Source organism: Phyllopteryx taeniolatus, chromosome 5 (genome assembly GCF_024500385.1).
Source record: "Phyllopteryx taeniolatus isolate TA_2022b chromosome 5, UOR_Ptae_1.2, whole genome shotgun sequence".
Lineage (NCBI taxonomy): Eukaryota > Metazoa > Chordata > Actinopteri > Syngnathiformes > Syngnathidae > Phyllopteryx > Phyllopteryx taeniolatus.
In genome coordinates this window covers 4,524,239-4,546,970 of record NC_084506.1, presented here as the reverse complement: position 1 = coordinate 4,546,970, position 22,732 = coordinate 4,524,239, and the positions used below count along the sequence as shown (strand labels likewise).

The 22,732-nt window shown below is 46.0% G+C and overlaps 2 protein-coding genes across 4 annotated transcripts in view; one reads left to right on the top strand and one right to left on the bottom strand.

The window, feature by feature from the left end:
* Positions 1-22,732, top strand: part of LOC133478051 (anoctamin-1-like) — a 104,942-nt gene that overhangs the window by 38,407 nt on the left and 43,803 nt on the right. For all 3 annotated transcript variants that reach the window (XR_009788550.1, XM_061773578.1, XM_061773579.1), the window contains exons 11-12: positions 16,404-16,564; positions 22,471-22,553. Coding sequence is in view for 2 of the 3 variants with exons in the window: in XM_061773578.1 (XP_061629562.1) it covers positions 16,404-16,564; positions 22,471-22,553 (244 nt within the window). In the remaining variant the exon portion in view is untranslated. The remainder of the gene's footprint in view (positions 1-16,403; positions 16,565-22,470; positions 22,554-22,732) is intronic.
* The window catches only part of LOC133478053 (uncharacterized), a 37,604-nt gene continuing 16,279 nt past the window's right edge, over positions 1,408-22,732 (bottom strand). The window contains exons 2-10 of the mRNA XM_061773580.1: positions 8,828-9,020; positions 8,484-8,654; positions 7,886-7,984; positions 7,081-7,182; positions 6,879-6,980; positions 6,391-6,755; positions 6,130-6,213; positions 2,497-5,463; positions 1,408-2,171 (exon numbers count right to left, since the gene is read on the bottom strand). Coding sequence (XP_061629564.1) covers positions 1,994-2,171; positions 2,497-3,440 — 1,122 coding nt within the window. The 5' untranslated portion in view covers positions 3,441-5,463; positions 6,130-6,213; positions 6,391-6,755; ... (3 more) ...; positions 8,484-8,654; positions 8,828-9,020 and the 3' untranslated portion in view covers positions 1,408-1,993. The remainder of the gene's footprint in view (positions 2,172-2,496; positions 5,464-6,129; positions 6,214-6,390; positions 6,756-6,878; positions 6,981-7,080; positions 7,183-7,885; positions 7,985-8,483; positions 8,655-8,827; positions 9,021-22,732) is intronic.

Below are 22,732 nucleotides of genomic sequence, written 5' to 3'. Positions count from 1 at the left end.
GGCCCTGGGGCCCCTGGATGCGCAACGTGGAAGTCCCGAATGAGCGAATCATCCACGATAAACGCAGACGGTACCCAGGAACGCTCCTCAGGCCCATAGCCCTCCCAGTCCACCAGATATTGAAACCCCCTGCCCCTCCGAGGAGATGACAACAGCCGCTTCACAGAGAAGACAGGGCCCCCATCCACAAACCGGGGGGGAGGAGGGGGCCTGGAAGGCGGGACCAGAGGGGACTCCCGGGCTGGCTTGAGTAGGCTGACGTGAAAAGTAGGGTGGACCCGCATAGACCTTGGGAGCCTCAGCTTCACGGTGACAGGGTTGATTATTTTTGTGATGGGGAAGGGCCCAACGAACCTGGGAGCGAGCTTCTTGGACTCCACCCGGAGTGGAATATGTTTGGTCGAAAGCCAAACTCGCTGACCCACTTTGTAGTTCGGGGCCGGTGTCCTCCGACGGTCAGCAGCGGCTTTGTAGGACCGTCCCTAGCGCAGCAGCATCTGGCGGGCTCGCTCCCAGGTCCTCCTACAGCGTCTCACCAAGGTTAATGCCGCTGGAACTGTGGATTCTGGGGCTATGGCAGGAAACAGAGATGGTTGGTAACCATGCACAACGTGAAAAGGCGATAGACCAGTGGATGCAGAGGGGAGGGAATTGTGGGAGAATTCGATCCAAACCAGTTTCTGAGACCAGGATCGCGGCTCCTGTGAAGCGAGACATCGAAGCCCCGTCTCCAGGTCCTGGTTCAGCCTCTCGGTTTGGCCGTTGGTTTCAGGATGAAACCCGGATGACAGACTGACGGTAGCACCTATGAGTTTACAAAACTCCTTCCAAAATTGCGAAATGAATTGGGGACCCCTATCAGACACCACATTCTTGGGGAAACCATGGAACTTAAAAACCTGATTAATCATTAGCTCGGCAGTGTCTTTAGCTGAGGGGAGTTTTGGAAGTGCAATGAAGTGCGCCATCTTAGAGAACCTGTCAACAACTGTAAGAATGGTGGTATTGCCTTTAGAGGCCGGTAATCCTGTAACAAAGTCTACGGAAATGTCTGACCAAGGACGTTGTGGTATTGGCAGGGGTCGCAACTCCCCAGAAGGACGTTGATGAGAGGCCTTGTTAGCAGCACATACCTGGCAAGCATTGACGTAATCGCTAACATCCCTCCTAACATTAGGCCACCAAAAGCGCTGTTCGACCACTGATAGCGTCTTGGAAATGCCTGGGTGACATACCGTTCGGTTCGTGTGAGCCCAGTGGATGACTTTTCCCCTTAAGGTCGGAACCACATAAAGCCTGTTCTCGGGGCAATCTTCAGGGCTAGGAGTGTCTTTCAGAGCCCCTTCAACCGCAGTCTCAATGTCCCAAATAAAAGCGGAAATGAAGCATGACTTAGGCAAAATAGTCTTAGGGTCGGACAAAGAACTCTCCTCGGAGAAAATGCGTGACAAAGCATCTGGCTTACCATTTTTAGAACCCGGTCGGTATGATAACGTAAAATTAAATCTAGAGAAGAAAAGAGCCCATCTAGCCTGCCTCACATTTAATCTTTTGGCAGTTTTAATATATTCAAGGTTCTTGTGATCTGTCCATACTAAAAACGGAGTATGTGCCCCCTCTAGCCAGTGCCTCCACTCCATCAAAGCCACCTTGACTGCCAACAGTTCACGGTCGCCAATGTCATAATTTTTTTCAGCTGGGGTCAATTTTTTGGAGAGAAACGCACAAGGATGTAACTTCTCATCCTTGAGAGACTTCTGGGAGAGCACTGCGCCTATTCCGGCATCAGACGCATCGACTTCTACCACAAACTGCTGTTTGAGATCTGGCAAAGTAAGGATGGGAGCGGAGGTAAAGCTCGACTTAAGTTTTTGAAAAGCTGCATGACAAAGCGGGTTCCATACAAAAGGTTTGTGTGGCGAGGTAAGATCATGCAAAGGAGAGGCTATAGAACTGAAATTCCTGATGAATTTCCTGTAGAAGTTTGCGAACCCTAAGAACCTTTGTACATCTTTGCGTGACGTGGGAGTAGGCCAATTAATAACGGCATCGACTTTGCAAGGGTCCATCTTGACTTCACCTTGAGCCAGGACGAAACCCAGAAAAGAAACGGACGCCTGGTGGAACTCACATTTCTCAGCCTTGACATAGAGTTGATTCTGCAGTAACTGCTGCAAAACAGAGCGGACATGAATAATGTGAGTCTCCTCATCCGGGGAGAATATCAGAATATCATCTAAATAAACAAAAACATAAACATTCAACATGTCGCGCAGGACATCGTTGACAAGGTTCTGGAAAACAGCTGGAGCGTTAGTAAGCCCAAAAGGCATTACCAAATATTCATAATGTCCCGTTGGTGTGTTAAATGCTGTTTTCCATTCATCCCCCTCCCTTATCCTGACTAGATGATATGCATTTCTTAAGTCCAGTTTTGTGAAAATCTTGGCTCCCTCCAGGAACTCAAAGGCGGTGGAGATGAGTGGAAGAGGGTACCTGTTTTTTACCGTGATCTCATTGAGACCCCGGTAATCGATACAGGGTCGCAGGGTCTTGTCTTTCTTGTCCACGAAGAAAAATCCTGCTCCCGCAGGGGATGAAGATGGGCGAATGATCCCGGCTGCCAGTGATTCTTCTACGTATTCCTTCATGGCCTTGTTTTCCGGCCCTGAAAGAGAGAACAACCTCCCTCGTGGGGGTGTGGTTCCAGGCAGCAAGTCAATAGCACAGTCATAAGGTCTGTGGGGTGGAAGGGATTTGGCCTTGGACTTGGAAAAAACATCTTTAATATCCTGATAACAGGTGGGCACTTGAGATAAATCAGGAGAGCATAGTGTCACTTTAGGAAGAACCCGTGTAGGGTCTTCCTTAATGAAATTCAGACTCACCTCTCCCGTGCCCTGGCTACCGGCACCGGCAACTTTGACGTGACAGTTGCTCACGGAATGACCCAACTGACCGCAGTAGAAGCACCGCCCTTCCCTCAGCCGGCGTTGACGTTCCTCAGAGGAGAGACGGAACCTGCCCCGTTGCATGGGCTCATCCGTGGTGACGCTAGCCAGTGGATTGAGACTGGCAGCAGGGAATCTGCCTTGGTTTGGCTTGTCACAGAGGCTCGTCCTCCAAGTGCGCGGTGAAGCATCCCTCCGCCGATCTCCATCCAGCTTGCGATCCAAAAGCCTTCTGTCGATCTTGAGGGCGAGAGCGATGAGAGTGTCCAAGTCGGGTGGCAGGTCTAGCAGGACTAAATGATCCTTGACGGCGGGGGATAGTCCTTGAAAAAAGGCATCGAGTAGCGCCCGATTATTCCAATGAGTCTCAGCTGCTAGAATGCGAAACTCAATCGCGTAATCTGACACCCTGCGCTTGCCTTGTTGTAAGGTGACAAGGGAGCGAGCTGCCTCACGATCAGGAGTGGAAAATTGAAAAATTTGCTCCATAGTCTTGACGAGCCCATGAATGACACGCGGCGGAATTGCGGCTCCATTCAGCAGTAGCCCACGCCTCCGCACGACCAGTCAGGTGGGAAATGACGAATGCGATCTTTGCCCGCTCGGTGGGGAAGGCGGCTGCCTGCAGTTCAAAGTGGAGTTCGCACTGCGTGATGAACGGCTTAATGTTCCCAGATTCTCCAGAGAACCTCTCCGGTCGAGAGAGCTGTGGGCAGACAGCAGCGGAGGTGGCAGGTGGCTGCATGGTGACTACTTCACACGGAAATACCGTGGCAGTACTGGGTGTGGTGCCCACTGGTTCCTTCTCTTGAAAAAAATTCAAAAGAAGTTCAAACTGCGAGGCCACCTGTCTCATCATATTGTCCTGATTCCTTGACAGTCCCTCTAGATGAAGGTGGAGGGCGGCAATCTGCTCATCCTGCTTCGCGAGGCGTTGACCCTGCGCTTGAAGGGCTTTGCGCACCGGGTCTGAGTCTGCTGGGTCCATGTTCTGGCCAGTTCGTTCTGTCATGAACGGAACAGAGGATAGGACCCAAAAATGCACGACTCCAAAACAAATTGACAGTTTCCAAAAAGAGAGGTTTAATAGACGGGCATAGGTCGGTACACAGGCAGGCAATCCAAGAGAGGCAACAGTATCCAAAAACATGAGGCAAAGAGACAAGGTCGATAATCGGAACAGGGTCAGATCTTACTGTGAATCTATGACGTGGAAACAAGGAATGCTGGAACGCGACGACAAGGTACAACGAACTGGCAACGAGAGGAAATGAGACACGAGGTTATATACAAGGGGTAATTAGGGTGAACGAGGCACAGGTGATGAAGATGCTCACATGAGCAGGTGTGTGTGAAACAGGGGGGAAGACAAAACCCGGAACACACACACATATGACAAGTTTTAGTTGAACCGTATAATGGAGACATCTCAGTTTAAGCTCAAAGGATGAATATAAGAAAAGTTCAGAATCTTAGCTCGCATTAATTGGCATTTACATTGAGATGTGTTTAAAAACAAGGAATAGAACCATTTCGGCTTTTGATTTTTGTTTTAATATTTTCTGATCATTAAAGTATGGTATTACCTGGGTATTCCCTGTTATAAGGCATGCATTTTTGTGTATCTCATTTGGTTATACTCAATACAAAGGCACAAGTATAGTTCTCTATTATTCTTTTTTTTTTGTTTCTGATAATACAATGTTAGGTACAGAAATGGTTGAGTATTTTCTTTCCAGCAACAATAAGGCGTTATATAAAAGGCTGCCGATTCACAAAAAAACACCATGTTGACATGGTGGTTGCTGTGTAGTGTAGGGACTCAATCTATAGGCCATAAGTGCAAACTTCATGTAAATACAGCCAATACAAAGAAAATGGTGGCTGGCTTGACTTATACTCTTTTCCACTGGAGGCTGGTCTGAAGGCAGTGTTAAAGTGACGGAGTACACACGGCAACAACGACTACTGGTACATACCTTAGCAGCTGCCTGGTAATCCCCTTGGTTGTTCTCACTTTTTAGGAATTTAGAATAATGACTCACTTAGCTGTTCTTTAACTTGAAGCATCCGGGTAAGATGCATTTCTGGGGTGTAGGCATATCTAGCTAGCTAACTGCATGCTGTTGTGGTAGAAATGAGCAATGTGATTATAACCAAGTAACTCGCAATTGCAATGGATAGATTGTTTGAAGCAAGGCACTTTGAATTCTTATAAAGTGGGGAAGGGGAAACTCTTTACTAAGCGCCATTTTAGCTACGCCCAAGGACGACAGACTTGGTCAAAAATATTTTACCACAACATTCAGTAAGTCTGAACAGTTGTATCAGAAAGTAATGTAACAAACTAAGTAATATACAGTGGATTTAAAAAATTAAAAACTATTAAGACAGTGTCTATGACTCCATTACCTGTGTGCTAAAATCATTTCCCTTTGAGTCATTGTCAAGTCTGATCTACAATGGATGTCTCATATTTGACTGCCACATCAGGATACTGTGTTTTTGTCACCTGGAATTCAGATAAAGGACAAGAAAACAAGAACTGATCACAATCATGTCGGACAACTGTCACAACAACACACAAGGTGCTGCATTGGATCATATTCAAAATAACCTTTTAAAACCTTGAGAATTCAAAAAGTGTAAAATGCCATTTGTACTCACTTGGTTTTGAATCTGAATAGCGTCAATAAAATTAAGTAAACACCTGCGGGAGGGCCCCATTAGGGTAAGACCAGATACAAAAGTGTATGTGTGTAGGACAAGTTTCACAACAATATATAAGGCGCTGCACTGGACTGTATTCAAAATACAGTTTGAAAACCTATAATAGTTCAACAAGTATAAAAGGACACTTATACTCACTTGGGTAATATTACCTAAGAGTAACACCCCTACGTCAGGGCCCCATCAGGGCAAGGCAAGAAACGTGTGTGTAATATGGCAAGACTAGAAATATATCTGTGTGTGAGGTTAATTGGGCCCCATTAGTATAAGACTGGAAAGGTGTCGGTCCGGTAAAAGGTTCTCTCAATCAGGAGTCTATCACAACATCCGATGAGTAATTCTGTCTGATGAGCTGTATTAGGAAAGTCATCATGTGACGATGTAAGAAATATACTGTACATTTCCAAATGATCAGTTATTTAAGACAGTGTCTACATTACTCCATTACCTGTGTGCTGGCATCATCTTCCTTTGAGTCCTCGCACGTTTGAGCTGCAGTAAATGTCTCATGTTGTTCTGCAACAGCAGGATACTGCATGTTTGTCACATGGAATTCAGATAAAGGATAAGAAGACATAAAGAACTGATCACAATCATGATGTAGGATGAGTGTAACAACAACATATCAGGCGCTGCGCTGGACTGTATTCAAAATACAGTTTTAAAACCTATAATAGTTCAACAAGTATAAAATGACACTTATACTCACTTTGTTTAGAAATTGAAAGGTGTGACTAAAATTAGGTAAAATGACCTAAGAGTCGCGGCACGGTGGACGACTGGTTAGAGCGTCAGCCTCACAGTTCTGAGGACCCGGGTTCAATCCCTGGCCCCGCCTGTATGGAGTTTGCATGTTCTCCCCGTGCCTGCGTGGGTTTTCTCCGGGCACTCCGGTTTCCTCCCACATCCCAAAAACATGCATGAATTGGAGACTCTAAATTGCCCGTAGGCATGACTGTGAGTCCGAATGGTTGTTTGTTCCTATGTGCCCTGCGATTGGCTGGCAACCAGTTCAGGGTGTACCCCGCCTCTTGCCCGATGACAGCTGGGATAGGCTCCAGCACGCCCGCGACCCTAGTGAGGAGAAGCGGCTCAGAAAATGGATGGATGGATGGACCTAAGAGTCAGGCCCCCACGTCAGGGCCCCATCAGGGCAAGACTAGAAACGTGTGTAATAAGGCAAGACGAGAAACATACCTGTGTATGAGCTTAATTAGGCCCGAGTAGAACAAGACTGGAAAGGTTTCCGTCAGATAAACTGTTTTCTTAATCAGGAGTCTTCCACAAAATTCTGTAAGTCTGAACAGTTGAATCAGAAAAGTAATGTAACAAACTAAATAATACACTGTGCATTTAAAAAAATTAAAAGCTATTAAGACAGTGTCTATGACTCCAGTACCTGTGTGCTAAAATCATTTCCCTTTGAGTCATTGTTGGAAGTCTGATCTACAATGAATGTCTCATATTTGACCGCGACATCAGGATACTGTGTTTTTGTCACCTGGAATTCAGATAAAAGACAAGAAAACAAGAACTGATCACAATCATGTCAGACAAGTGTCACAACAACACACAAGGTGCTGCATTGGATCCTATTCAAAATCACCTTTTAATAACTTAAGAATTCAAAAAGTGTAAAAATGCCAATTGTACTCACTTGGTTTTTAATCTGAATAGCGTCAATAAAATTAAGTAAACACCTGCGGAAGGGCCCCATTAAGGTAAGACTAGATACAAAAGTGTGTGTGTGTGTGTGGAGGACAAGTTTCACAACAATATATAAGGCGCTAAACTGGACTGTATTCAAAATACAGTTTTAAAACATAATAGTTCAACAAGTATAAAATGACACTTATACTAGCTTAGTTTAGAAATTGAAAGGTGTGACTAAAATTGGGTAAAATGACCTAAGGGTCAGGCACCTACGTCAGGGGCCCATCAGGGAAAGACGAGAATAATTGTGTGTAATACGGCAAGACGAGAAATATATCTGTGTTTGAGGTTAATTGGGCCCCATTAGGATAAGACTGGAAAGGTGTCGGTTTGGTAAACAGTTCTCTCAATCAGGAGTCTATCACAACATCCAATTACTCATTCTGTCTGATCAGCTGTATCAGGAAAGTCATCATGTGACGATATAAGCAATATACTGTCCATTTCCAAATGATCAGTTATTTAAGACAGTGTCTATATTACTCCATTACCTGTGTGCTGGTATCATCTTCCTTTGAGTCCTTGGACGTTTGATCTGCAGTATATGTCTCATGTTGTCCTGCAACAGCAGGATACTGCATGTTTGTCACCTGGAATTCAGATAAAGGACAAGAACACAAAGAACTGATCACAATCATGATGTAGGATAAGTGTCACAACAACATAACAGACGCTGCGTTGGACTGTATTCAAAACACAGTTTTAAAACCTATAATAGTTCAACAACTATAAAAGGACACTTCTACTCACTTGGTTTAGAAATTGAAACGTGTACCTAAAATTGGGTAAAATGACCTAAGAGTCACGCCCCCACGTCAGCGCCCCATCAGGGCTAGACGAGAAAAGTGTGTAATACAGCAAGACTAGAAATATATCTGTGTATGAGGTTAATTGGGCCCCATTAGGATAAGACTGGAAAGGTGTCGGTCCGGTAAACAGTTCTCTCAATCAGGAGTCTATCACAACAGCCGATGAGTAATTCTGTCAGATCAGCTGTATCAGGAAAGTCATCATGTGACGATGTAAGCAATATACTGTACATTTCCATATGATCAGTTATTTAAGACAGTGTCTACATTACTCCATTACCTGTGTGCTGGCATCATCTTCCTTTGAGTCCTCGGACGTTTGACCTGCAGTAAATGTCTCGTTGTCCTGCTTTAGCTGGATACTGCATGTTTGTCACCTGGAATTCTGGCAAACAGTTCAGGGTGTACCCCGCCTCCTGCCCGATGATAGCTGGGATAGGCTCCAGCACGCCTGCGACCCGAGTGAGGAGAAGCGGTTCAGAAAATGGATGGATGGATAATATCAAAACACAATAACCTGATTTATATAAATGGCAAAATACAAAACTAGCTACTAATTAGCACATTTTAACGGCACCTCCCCCTCCCAAGGAATAATCAGTATGCATACCCTAACCAACTAACCTTTGTACGCCATGGCCATTTTGAGTCACCGTAGTTATATTAAACTTCAGTTCCTGTTTCTATGTTTTTTACAGCAAATAGGCACAAATGTGGCCAGTTGTTGACGATGACTTTTTTCATGGTGCAATTTGGAGATTTGTGGTTGTCATTGATTAATCTCCTAAGGGATCCATCTTCTTTGGATGCATCAAGACTGAAAGGAAAGGAAAACTACCTGTTAAACTGCTGTGCTTTAGAGAAAAAATAGTAACAATTATGATTTATAATAAATTTATAATTTTTGATTTATTTTAACATTATGATGAACAATACAAATGGATTTGGGTTTCCCTTGGAGTTGCCCACGGTGAGAGGCGCCGAACAGTCGTGGGTATACTGTTGTGGCCATGGAGAACAACGTCCAGACGGCTTCGAGGAAATTCTGGTCCACCCACAGCAGTGGGGAAGCAGTGCACCATCTACACTATAGTGGGGATGGGGCACTGCTGACCTCGACTCGGGACTTTGTGAGACGGTGAGGAGAATACTTCAAAGACCTCCTCAGTTCCACCGACACGCCTTCCCATGAGGAAGCAGAGTCTGGGTTCTCTGAGGCGGGCTCTCGTATCTCGGAGGTTGAGGTCACCGAGGTGATTAAAAAGCTCCTCAGTGGCAAGGCCCCGGGGGTGGATGAGATTCGCTCAGAGTTCCTAAAGGCTCTGGATGTTGTGAGGCTGTCCTGGTTGACAAGCCTCTGCAACATCACGTGGACATCGGGGACAGTGCCTCTGGACGACTGGAGGGTGTGTTTCAACTACAGAAGGATCACACTCCTCAGCCTCCCTGGCGAGGTCTATTCAGGGGTGCTGGAAAGGAGGGTCCATCGGGAAGTCGAATCTCAGATCCAGGAGGAGCAGTGCGGTTTTCATCCTGGCCATGGAACAGTGGACCAGCTCTACACCGTCAGCAGGATCCTTGAGGCCCAACCAGTCGACATGCGTTTTGTGGACTTGGGGAAGGCGTTCGACCGTGTCGCTCGGGGGGTCCTGTGGGGGGTGCTTTGGGAGTATGGTTTACCGGAACCCCCTGATACGGGCAGTTCGGTACCTGTACGACCGGAGTCAGAGTTTGGTCCACATATTCAGCAGTAAGTCGGACTCATTCCCAGTAAGGGTTGGACTGCGCCAAGGCTGCTCTTTGTCACCGATTCGGTTCATAAATTTTATGGACAGAATTTCAAGGCGCAGCCGAGGGGTAGAGGGGGTCCGGTTTGGTGGCCTTAGTATTGTATCTCTGCTTTTTGCAGATGATGTGGTTCTGTTGGCTTCATTAGGCCGTGATCTCCAACTCTCACTGGAGCAGTTCGCAGCCGAGTGTGAAGCGGCTGGAATGGGAATCAGCACCTCCAAATCTGAGACCATGGTCCTCAGTCGGAAAAGGGTGTTGTGCCCTCTCCAGGTCGGGGATGAGATCCTGCCCCAAGTCGAGGAGTTCAAGTATCTTGGGGTCTTGTTCACGAGTGAGGGAAGTATGGAACGGGAGATCGACAGGCGGATCGGGTGCAGCACCTGCACTGATGCGTACTTTATATCGGTCCATTGTGGCAAAGAAGGAGCTAAGCCGAAAGGCGAAGCTCTCAATTTACCGGTCAATCTATGTTCCTACACTCACCTATGGTCACGAGCTGTGGGTCAAAAGAACAAGATCCCGGATACAAGTGGCCGAAATGAGTTTCCTCTGCAGGGTGTCCGGGCTCTCCCTTAGAGATAGGGTGAGAAGCTCGGTCATCCGGGAGGGGCTAAGAGTAGAGCCGCTGCTTCTCTGCATTGAGAGGAGCCAAATGAGGTGGGCTCTGGCATAAGTTTAGAATGCCTCCTGGACACCTCCCTGGTGAGGTGTTCCGGGCACGCCCCACTGGGAGGAGACCCCGGGGAAGACCCAGGACACGCTGGAGAGACTAAGTCTTTTGGCTTGCCTTGGAACGCCTCGGGATCCCCCCAGAAAAGGGAGAGGGAAGTCTGGGCGTGCCTGCTAAAGCTACTGCCCCCGCGACACGACCTCGGATAAGCTGTAGAAAATAGATGGAAGGATGGAGTTTTGACTGTCCGTTGTAGTCGGAGTTTGTCCTTTTTTGTAGCAGCGCCAAACCAGACTGTGATGATGAACACAGGATTGATTCGATGACTGCTGTGTGGAACTGCCTCAATAGGTAGGCCGTGCTTCCTCAGAAGCCGCAGGAAGTGCATCCTCTGCTGGGCCTTTTTTAGCATGGAGTTGATGTCCTGAGAGACGTTAATTGCATGAATGCATATTAGTAAACATATTTAACCTGTAACAGCTTATTACAAATATTTTTGGTAACTAAGATTTAGGAACCCACAATTATCTGTGTCCATACGGGTATTTGTGAGGAAAAGATGATGGAGTGATAGGACCTTTCAGTGTCAATTTAAGTATTTTGTGTCATGTTGTATGTTTAAGGATATGGGAGAATATGTTATGCCTACATGTATTATTTCTGTAAAGATTGATCAGAAGTGAGCTTTTCCCCCTCTGAGCAGGAGAGAGTGTTGGCTAACAAGTTATTGTAAGTCGTAGCCATAATAATGCAAGAGAAACGCGGTGTACTAATAGTAACAGATGGTTAAATGTACTCACTAAAATGGGGAAACTGGATTAAACTGGGTTTGATAAGCTAAAATGAGGATCAAAAGAGGAAGTGAAACTCCTAGGAAAACAAAAGCCTAAGAATAGCTCCTATGGGTGAAAAGTGAAGCCTAGAGGGGGGGGAAATGCCCTTTGGATGACATTCCTATCTTCTTCTTTTCCTTTCGGCTTGTCCCTTTAGGGGTCGCCACAGCGCGTCATCCTTTTCCATCTAAGCCTATCTCCTGCATCCTCCTCTCGAACACCAACTGCCATCATGTCTTCCCTCACGACATCCATCAACCTTCTCTTTGGTCTTCCTCTAGCTCTCTTGCCTGGCAGCTTCATCCTCATCATCCTTCTACCAATATACTCACTATTTCTCCTCTGGACGTGACCAAACCATTGAAGTCTGCTCTCTCTAACTTTGTCTCCAAAACATCGAACCTTGGCTGTCCCTCTGATGAGCTCATTTCTAATTTTATCCAACCTGGTCACTCCGAGAGCGAACCTCAACATCTTCATTTCCCCCACCTCCAACTCTGCTTCCTGTTGTCTCTTCAGTGCCACTCTCTCTAATCCGTATATCATGGCTGGCCTAACCACTGTTTTATAAACTTTGCCCTTCATCCTAGCAGAGACTCTTTTGTCACATAACACACCTGACACCTTCCTCCACCCGTTCCAACTTGCTTGGACCCGTTTCTTCACTTCCTGACCACACTCACCATTGCTCTGGACGGTTGACCCCAAGTATTAAAAGTCCTCCACCCTTTCTATCGCTTCTCCCTGTAGCCACACTCTTCCCCCACCACCCCTCTCATTCATGCACATATATTCGGTCTTACTTCGGCTAATCTTCATTCGTCTTCTTTCCAGTGCATGCCTCCATCTTTCTAACTGTTCCTCCAGCTGCTCCCTACTTTCACTGCAGATCACAATGTCATCTGCAAACATCATGGTCCACGGGGATTCCAGTCTAACCTCATCTGTCAGCCTATCCATCACCACTGCAAAAAAAAGGAAGGGGGTCAGGGCTGATCCCTGATGCAGTCCCACCTCCACTTTAAATTCGTCTGTCACACCTACAGCACACCTCACCGCTGTTCTGCTGCCCTCGTACATGTCCTGTATTATTCTAACATACTTCTCTGCCACTCCAGACTTCCGCATGCAGTATCACAGTTCGTCTCTGGGTACTCTGTCATAGGCTTGCTCTAGATCTACAAAGACACAATGTAGCTCCTTCTGACCTTCTCTGTACTTTTCCATCAACATCCTCAAGGCAAATAATGCATCTGTGGTACTCTTTCTAGACATGAAACCATACTGTTGCTCGCAAATACTCACTTCTGTCCTGAGTCTAGTCTCCACTACTCTTTCCCATAACTTCATTGTGTGGCTCATCAACTTTATTCCTCTATAGTTCCCACAGCTCTGCACATCACCTTTGTTCTTAAAAATGGGCACCAGTACACTTTTCCTCCATTCCTCAGGCATCTTCTCACGCACTAGAATTCTATTGAACAAGCTGGTCAAAAACTCCACAGCCACCTCTCCTAGATGCATACCTCCACAGGAATGTCATCAGGACCAACTGCCTTTCCATTTTTCATCGTCTTTAATGCCTTTTTAACTTCCCCCTAACTAATCATTGCCACTTCCTGGTCCACCACACTTGGGTCTTCTACTCTCCCTTCTCTCTCATTTTCCTCATTCATCAACTCCTCGAAGTATTCTTTCCATCTAGCAAGCACACTGCTGGCACCAGTCAACATATTTCCATCTATATCCTTAATCACCCTAACCTGCTGCACATCCTTCCCATCTCTAGCCCTCTGTCTGGCCAGCCTGTATAGATCCTTTTCTCCTTCTTTAGTGTCCAACCTGCCATACATGTCATCATATACCTCTTGTTTGGCCTTTGCCACCTCTACCTTTGCCCTGTGTCGCATCTCAATGTATTCCTTTCGCCTCTCCTCGGTCCTCTCAGTGTCCCACTTCTTCTTAGATAACATTTTTCCTTGCATGATTTCCTGTACTGTGAGGTTCCACCACCAAGTCTACTTCTCTCCTTTCCTCCCAGAAGATACACCAAGTACTCTCCTGCCTGCCTCTCTGATCACCTTGGCTGCAGTGTTCCAGTCTTCTGGAAGCTCCTCCCATCCACCGAGAGCCTGTCTCACCTCTTCCCAAAAAGTTGCACAACACTCGTCCTGTCTCAGCTTCCACCACATGGTTCTCTTCTCTGCCTTTGTCTTCCTAATCTTCCTCCCCACCACAAGAGTCATCTTACACACCACCATCCTATGCTATCTAGCCACACTCTCCCCTACCACTACCTTACAGTTGGTAACCTCCTTCAGATTACATTGTCTGCACAAGATATAATCCACCTGCGTGCTTCTACCTCCGCTCTTGTAGGTCACCCTATGTTCGTGCCTCTTCTGGAAAAAAGTGTTCACTACAGCCATTTGCCTCCTTGCTGCAAAGTCTACCCACATTTGTCCCTCCAAGTTCCTTACCCATTACTTCTTCATCACCCCTATTACCTTCACCAACATGTCCATTACAATCTGCACCAATTACGACTCTCTCTCTGTCTGGGACGCTCAGAACTACTTCGTCTAGCTCCTTCCAGAATTTCTCTCAAGTATTGAACACATGAAGAAAGGGAGGTGCAAAAAGGCATGGAAAGCCAAGACAACACCTAAACACCAGGTTAACTCTTCTTTTTTTCTCATGCTTTTTTTAGCAGTTCCACTTTTAAATGATCTTTCTTGCACTGTACACTGTTTTTATTTTTCTTTGCTTTTGTTCATGTAAAGCCCATTGACTTACCTTGTGTATGAAATGCACTAAATAAATACATGTATTATTTATTATTATAATCTTCAGCGCTGCCACAATATGTTTCATGAAGTGGCCTGCCTGCACTCTGTATTATACCGTAATATAGGAATACTAATGAGTTGTCAAGTTTATCCGCCTGACAAAAAAATCCTTTCTTTCAAAAGCAAAACAAATGGCATGCTACACTATGTTGAAAATGCTGATGTTCAACTGTAGACAGGAAAGACTTGCTAAGCATGTGTTTCAAGTCTCAGTCAGTCGAGTCTCATGATTGCCACGTCAAAGTCGAGTCGTACTTAAGTTTTAGCCAAGCAAGACACAAGTGCCAAAATTGTTAAATCAAGTCATGTAATTCGAGTCCCCTACCCCTGATGTGTCGTATTTTGGGGGGTCTGCGGTATCACCACATTCATGTGTCTGCACATTAATTGATTGTGAATACAATCAATTCTTTTTTTCTTTAATAATTATGGAGGCTTGCGTGTGTTTTGCAGTTTGCACCAACTTTTTCTGATTTGGTGCTCAAGTAGCTCTGCCCCTAGTCTGGTAATGAAAACCACACTTGGTGTTGGCCTAGCAGTAGAGTAGGGTGATCAGTGGCCAGAACTGCCTTAATAAAACTGGGTAAATTCTACTATTGTAACAACGCTAGCAGGTGGAGTTCAATGGCCTGCACCCACAGGTCACAGTCCAAAGAGGCAATGTGGAAAACGTCAACTGGGGTTCTCTCTGGTGGATGAGACGGTAGCTCAGTCTGTCATGGTGACAAGGGAGCCAAAAGGGGAAGCTGTTTTTTCACAAGTTTCTCTATATTCCAACTCTTACCTATGGTCACGCACTGTAGGGAGAGACCGAAAGAATGAGATCGCGGATCAGATACAAGTGGCCTAAATCAGTTTCCTCCGCTGGGTTCCTGGGCTCTCCCTTTGAGATAGGGTGAGAAGAAGAAAATGGAGGAGGAGAAGGAGAAGGAGAAGGAGAAGGAGGATGAAGAGGAGGAGGAGGAGAAAATATTTTTTTAAATAATTTTATTTACGAATGAAAATTAACAAGGCATGGTGGCCGACTGGTTAGCACGTGTCTCACAGTTCTGAGTTCAAATTCTCTCAAATTCTCTGAGTTCTCACCGGTGTGGAGTTTGCATGTTCTCCCCATGCCTGCGTGGGTTTTCTCCGGGTACTCTGGTTTCCTCCCACATTCCAAAAACGTGTGGTAGGTTAATTGAAGACTCTAAATTGCCGTAGGAGTGAATATGAGTGTGAATGGTTGTTTGTTTATATGTGCCCTGCGATTTGCTGGCGACCAGTTCAAGGTGTACCCCACCTCTCGCCAAGAGTCAGCTGGCACAGGCTCCAGCACGCCCGCAACAGATGGTATATAGAAATTAACAAAAAGACATTGCTTCAACATTACCAAGACAATCCAACTCAGCTGAAAATAGCACTGAAATTGAGGTATTTTTGTTTGGGAGAGACTGCACAAAATCCCTTCATAAACCCACATCTCTCCCCCCAAAAATAAGAAAACTAACAAAAAGAAATTGCTTCAACATTACCAAGACAACTAAACTAAGGCGAGAATAGCACTGAACTTAATCTCTTTTTGTGCATTCCTGGGCCCCCTGCAGCTTCTATCCTAGGTTGATGATAATTCCTTGTCGTTTCTGTGCCTTCGTCACCCAATAAATCAGCAACCACTGCGATCCAGTCTTCAGTATTAACAAATTATGTAGCAAAAATGTTGATCAGGTTCTCGCCATTTGGCATTCTAGTAGTAGGCAGTAGGTAGTGACATTCTAATTTTAATTCCAAAGGCATTCAACATCGAATGTTTTAGTGTTATCCTTACCTGTGCACTATTTTTTAAAGGTATTAAAAATGCTTGCTGGAATGTTCTGGGATGTTCACTCCTTGGAAGACTTTCAGCTGCCAGACCAGCATCTTTCTAAAATAGCACAAAGAGGTGCACAGACTTGCGGATGATAGATAAATTAATGCATTTGCGATTAAAGGTCTATATAGTTTTTCATTCACTGCTTTCACTTTTGACACTTTTTAGACCTTTATATTGAGTTTTATCTTTGAATTGTGTCTTCCAGCATGGAGATATGCCACCAAAAGAACAACATCACCATGTGTCCTTTGTGTGATAAAGTGTGCAGCTATTGGAGCCTAAGTTCTGCTTGTGGAACTGCAAGGGCCAGTCACCTATTTGACAACCCAGCTACTGTATTCTTCTCAATATTCATGGCTCTTTGGGGTATGTAAACACACACGCACACACACACCGACACAAACGTCCACATAAGTAGTATTTTTGTTATTATATTCATGCTGCACACAGAACTATAAAGTATATGTAGTGTATATTATATATTAGGGGTGACACTCGATTAAAAAAAAGTCTAATTACTGAGAGGATTTATAATTAATGAAAATCTATTCATCAAATTTTAATCATACAGCAATATTTGTGCTATAAAGGCAACCTGGCGCAATTTAAATGGATTTTAGTAGACAATTTAATCAAATAATTGATACAGACAGGAATATTGTTAACCCTGGAAAAATGCATTTAGTTGCATTCCAATACAAAACAAAAGAAAAACCAATAGACCATATCCCTGGCAAAAATTAAACAGACCTAAAGTTAAAGTGCCATATTAAGACAGTTTTATTTATTTATTTATTTATCAACAAAATGGTTTCTGCGTGGCAGTTGAAAACTTGGAGGGTTTTAGTGCTTCGGTGGTTCAAAAACTCCTTTTTGCACAAATAGCACAAAACCATGCTTTTCCACCTGTGTGGAGTTTGCATGTTCTCTCCGTGCCTGCTTTGGTTTTCTCCGGGCACTCCGGTTTCCTCCCACATCCCGAAAACATGCGTGGTAGGTTCATTGAAAAAAAACTCTAAATTGCCCCTAGGTGTGAATGTGAGTGCGAATGGTTGTTTGTTTATGTGTGCCCTGCGATTGGCTGGCAACCAGTTCAGGGTGTACCCTGCCACCTGCCCGATGATAGCTGGGAGAGGCTCCAGCACTCCCGTGACCCTTGTGAGGATAAGCGGCTCAGAAAATGGATGGATAGATATATGGCTAAAGCTGCTTTTTGTAATACGTCATATATTCAATGTTTTATCAGTTATGAGTTTATATACAAATATATTGACTATGAAGTTGTCTGTTAAAGACAAATTAGCCTTGTCAATGTTTACTGCTTCGTTGAGCTTATGTTACCGTCTAAGGCAGGTGAGATCTATCTAACAGTGGTGTTACATACACTGTAATAGAATTTAAATGGCCGGTCGCCATAGGCATCACAATTTCAGGAAATGTTTTTATGTCACGCGTTTTAATATTTGAAGTGATTTTCATCTTGGCGGCATGTTGGAAGACCGGTTGGCACATCTGCCTCACAGTTCTGAGGACGAGGGTTGGAATCTCGGCCCCGCCTGTGTGGACTTTGCATGTTCTCCCCGTGCCTGCTTGAGTTTTCTCCGGGTACTCCGGTTTCCTCCCTCATCCCAAAAACATGCATGGTAGGTTGATTGAAGACAATAAATTGCCCGTAGGTGTAAATGTGAGTGTGAATGGTTGTTTGTTTCTATGTGCCCTGTGATTGACTGGCGACCAGTTCAGGGTGTACCCCGCCTCTCACCCGAAGATAGCTGGGATAGGCTCCAGAATGCCCGTCACCCTAGTGAGGATATGCGGTAGCGAAAATTGATGATATATATAGTGAGTACGGAACATTTTCAGACCCCCTTAAATGTTTCACTCTTTGTTATATTGCAGCCATTTGTTAAAATAATTTAAGTTAATTTTCTTCCTCATTAATGTACACACAGCACCCCATATTGACAGGAAAAAAAATGGCATTGTTGAAATTTTTGCTGATTTATTAAAAAAGAAAAACTGAAATATCACACAGCCATAAGTATTCAGACCCTGTGCTGTTACATTCATATTTAACTCGGGTGCTGTCCATTTCTTCTGATCATCCTTGAGATGGTTCTACACCTTCATTGGAGTCCAGCTGTGTTTGATTATACTGATTGGATTTGATGAGGAAAGCTACACCCCTGTCTATATAAGAATTTACAGCTCACAGTGCATGTCAGAGCAAATGAGAATCATGAGGTCAAAGGAACTGCCTGAAGAGCTCAGAGACAGAATTGTGGCAATGCACAGATCTGGCCAAGGTTACAAAAAAAGAATTGTGGTGCACTTAAGGTTCCTAAGAGCACAGAGGCCTCCATAATCCTGAAATGTAAGATGTTTGGGACGATCAGAACCCTTCTTAGAGCTGTCCGTCGGGAAAAACTGAGCAATTGGGGGAGAAGGGCCTTTGTGAGAGAGACAAAGAAGAACCCAAAGATCACTGTGGCTGAGCTACAGAGATGCAGTGGGGAGATGGGAGAAAGTTCTAGAAAGTCAATCATCACTGCAGCCCCCCACTAGTCGGGGCTTTATGACAGAGTGGCCTGACGGAAGCCTCTCCTCAGTGCAAGACACATGAAAGCCCGCATGGAGTTTGCTAAAAAAAAAAACACCTCAAGGGTGAATGGCCCAGCCAGAGCCCTGACTTAAACCCAATTGAGCATCTCTGGAAAGACCTGAAAATGGCTGCCCACCAACATTCACCATCCAACCTGACAGAACTGGAGAGGATCTGCAACGAGGAATGGCAGATAATCCCCAAAACCTGGTGCGAAAAACCTGTTGCATCATTCCAAAAAAGACTCATGGCCTTATTTGCTCAAAAGGGTGCTTCTACTAAATACTGAGCAAAGGGTCTGAATACTTATGGCTGTGTGATGTTTCAGTTTTTCTTTTTTAATAAATCAGCAAAAATTCTTCTTCTTGTTGTGTTTGAGTGTGTTTTGAGTTTAATAGTGAAGCTGCTGTAATCAAGAACTCCATTCATCCATCCATTTTCTACCGCTTATCCGGGTCGGGTCGCGGGGGCAGTAGCTTTAGCAGGGACGCCCAGACTTCCCTCTCCCCAGCCACTTCATCCAGCTCTTCCGGGGGGATCCCAAGGCGTTCCCAGGCCAGCCGAAGGACGTAGTCTCTCCAGCGTGTCCTGGGTCGTCCCCGGGGTCTCCTCCCGGTGGGACGTGCCCGGAACACCTCACCAGGAAAGCTTCTGGGAGGCATCCGAATCAGATGCCCCAGCCACCTCATCTGGCTGCTCTCAATGCGGAGGAGCAGCGGCTCTACTCTGAGATCCTCCCGGATTATCGAGCTTTTCACCCTATCTCTAAGGGACACCCTGCTTGTATCCGGGATCTTATTCTTTCTTTCTTTCGGTCACAACCCACAGCTCATGACCATAGGTGAGGGTAGGAACAAAGATCGACCGGTAAATTGAGAGCTTCGCCTTTCGGCTTAGCTCCTTCTTTACCACAACGGACCGATACAAAGTCCGCATCACTGCAGACGCTGCACCGATCCGCCTGTCGATTTCCCGTTCCATTCTTTCCTCACTCGTGAACAAGACCCCAAGATACTTGAACTCCTCCACTCGGGGCAGGATCTCATCCCCGACCTGGAGAGGGCATGCCACCCTTTTCCGACTGCGGACCATGGTCTCAGATTTGGAGGTGCTTGACGGCAACCCTCACCGTTGGTGTCCACCAACGTGTTCGGGGATTGCCGCCACGACAGGCACCGACCACCTTACGGCCACAGCTCCGGTCGGCCCCCTCAGCAATGGATGCGCGGAACATGGTCCACTCGGACTCGATGTCCCCCGCCTCCCCCGGAACATGAGCAAAGTTCTGTCGGAGGTGGGAGTTGAAACTCCTTGTGACAGGGGATTCTTCCAGACGTTCCCAGCAGACCCTCACAATACGTTTGGGGCTGCCACGTCGGACCGGCATCTTCCCCCACCATCGGAGCCAACTCACCACCAGGTGGTGATCAGTTGACAGCTCCGCCAGTCTCTTCACTCGAGTGTCCAAGACATGCGGCCGCAAGTCCGACGACACGACCACAAAGTCGATCATCGAACTGCGACCTAGGGTGTCCTGGTGCCAAGTGCACGTGTGGACACCCTTATGCTTGAACATGGTGTTCGTTATGGACAATCCGTGACGAGCACAGAAGTCCAATAACAGAACACCCCTCGGGTTCTGATCGGGGGGGCCGTTCCTCCCAATCACGCCCTTCCAGGTCTCACTGTCATTGCCCACGTGAGCATTGAAGTCCCCCAACAGAACAATGGAGTCCCCAGTGGGAGCGCTCCCCAGCACACCCTCCAAGGACTCCAAAAAGGGTGGGTACTCTGAACTGGTGTTTGGTGCATAGGCACAAACAACAGTCAGGACCCGTCCCCCCACCCACAGGCGGAGGGAGGCTACCCTCTCGTCCACCGGGGTGAACCCCAACGTACAGGCGCCAAGCCGGGGGGCAATAAGTATACCCACACCTGCTCGGCGCCTCTCACCGTGGGCAACTCCAGAGTGGAAGAGAGTCCAACCCCTCTCGAGAGGACTGGTACCAGAGCCCAAGCTGTGTGTGGAGGCGAGTCCAACTATATCTTGTCGGAACTTGTCGACCTCACACACCAGCTTGGGCTCCTTCCCTGCCAGAGAGGTGACATTCCACGTCCCTAGAGCCAGCTTCTCTAGCCGGGGATAGGATCGCCAAGGTCCCCGGCTTCGGCCACCGCCCAGCTCACACTGCACCTGACCCATATGGCCCCTCCCACAGGTGGTGAGCCCATGGGAAGGGGGACCCACGTTACCCTTTCGGGCTTTGCCCGGCCGGGCCGCATGGGTGCAGGCCCAGCCCTCGAGCCCCACCACCAGGCCTGGCTCCAGTGGGGGGCCCCGGTGACCCGCGTCCAGGCAAGGGAAAACGAAGTCCATTGTTTGTCATCATCATTAGGGTCTTTGAGTCGTGCTTTGTCTGGTCCCTCACCTAGGACCTGTTTGTCATGGGTGACCCTGCCAGGGGCATAAAGCCCCAGACAACTTAGCTCCTAGGATCACTGGGACACACAAACCCCTCCACCACGATAAGGTGACGGCTCAAGGAGGGGTAATCAAGAACTCGTATTTCATAAATGTAGCAGCCTTCTTGATGAGAGCGATTGATCGAGGTTTTTTTCGTCACTTTTCCGAAAATGTACACATTAAAAGCCAATAATCTTCAGTGCTGTACTCACGACCGTGTATAGGTTGGTCGTGGAGTGGTCTTTCTCAGTTGTCTCGGGAGAAACTGAGGCAGGTTTAGTTGAAGAAAAAGCATGCACAAAAATAAAACAATAACAGGCGGAAAACGAAAAAGAAAGTTGTTGTCCCGTTGGGATGCACTCATAACTTTCCTTCCGATTGATCTTGTGGCGGGCCCCACTCTTGCTCTCAACTGCGTGCATGACCGGTATGGAATTCCAGTAGACAAAACAGATATTTATCCACATAAACATTGAATGCGAGTCCACAGGTTTGCACTAACTCTTAACCACCAGTGGGTGTCACATGTGTTCCATCAATTGTCCCAGAGGGTCTTGCATGCATTTTAAAGGAGCAAATGGTTCTTTGAACTTTATCTTGGCATGCAAGACCAGCGGACTTAATAATAAAATGTTACATAAACACAAGTTGTATTGGTTTGAAGTTTCATTTTTTGGAACATAAAATTAATTAAAAATCACAAGAGGTGATAAACGAACCTACTGAGCAGAAATGTTTTGAAACCTCGAAGCTGCCTGAGGTCTCCTCACTCCGCTTCTGTTTGCTAGTCTTGCCCAGTTCTTATCACGCATTGGGCATTTTTTTATTTTCCAGATTTGGCTATTCTAAAACAGTAAGCAAAGCCCAAGCTAACAGGTCAGCGCAAAGCTGACGGTGTGCCCGATGGTGCACAGCAAATGACTGTCGGTCACACCTTCTCTGTCTGATAGGCTTTTTTCCCTTGCCTGTGGTGGTTTATTGAGAGAGAAAAAAAAACTGCAAACATCCCTTTAATCGAGTTTTCTACAAATAATGTGTATTCAGAATATGATTCAAATTATTTCATTAACCAGGACACTGGAATCGTTACGGTTCAAACTTATTTTCAGCAAGACAGGTGCATTTCTCATGACAAAAAATAACCATCATCAGACTTTCTTTTTTGATGATCTCTTCAATGTCCTCTACTCTGTCTTTAAACAAAAGCTGCCATGTTCATGGAGCATTGGAAGAGGAGACAAATGAGACTTAATTACGAGTGGGACCTAACCGGGTTTGAAGATGAGGAGGTAAGGCTTCCGTAAATGTCAGATTATTTGTATGGCGAATCCAATCAAGTCATGATATCCTGAGTTTTCCTAAGTCACAGTCAGTATTAAAGACCTAGACCTACTGTATACACAGCAAAGCAAATACCGTACATACAGCATTGTCCTCTAATTCTTATAAATAATAATAAAAAGTAATT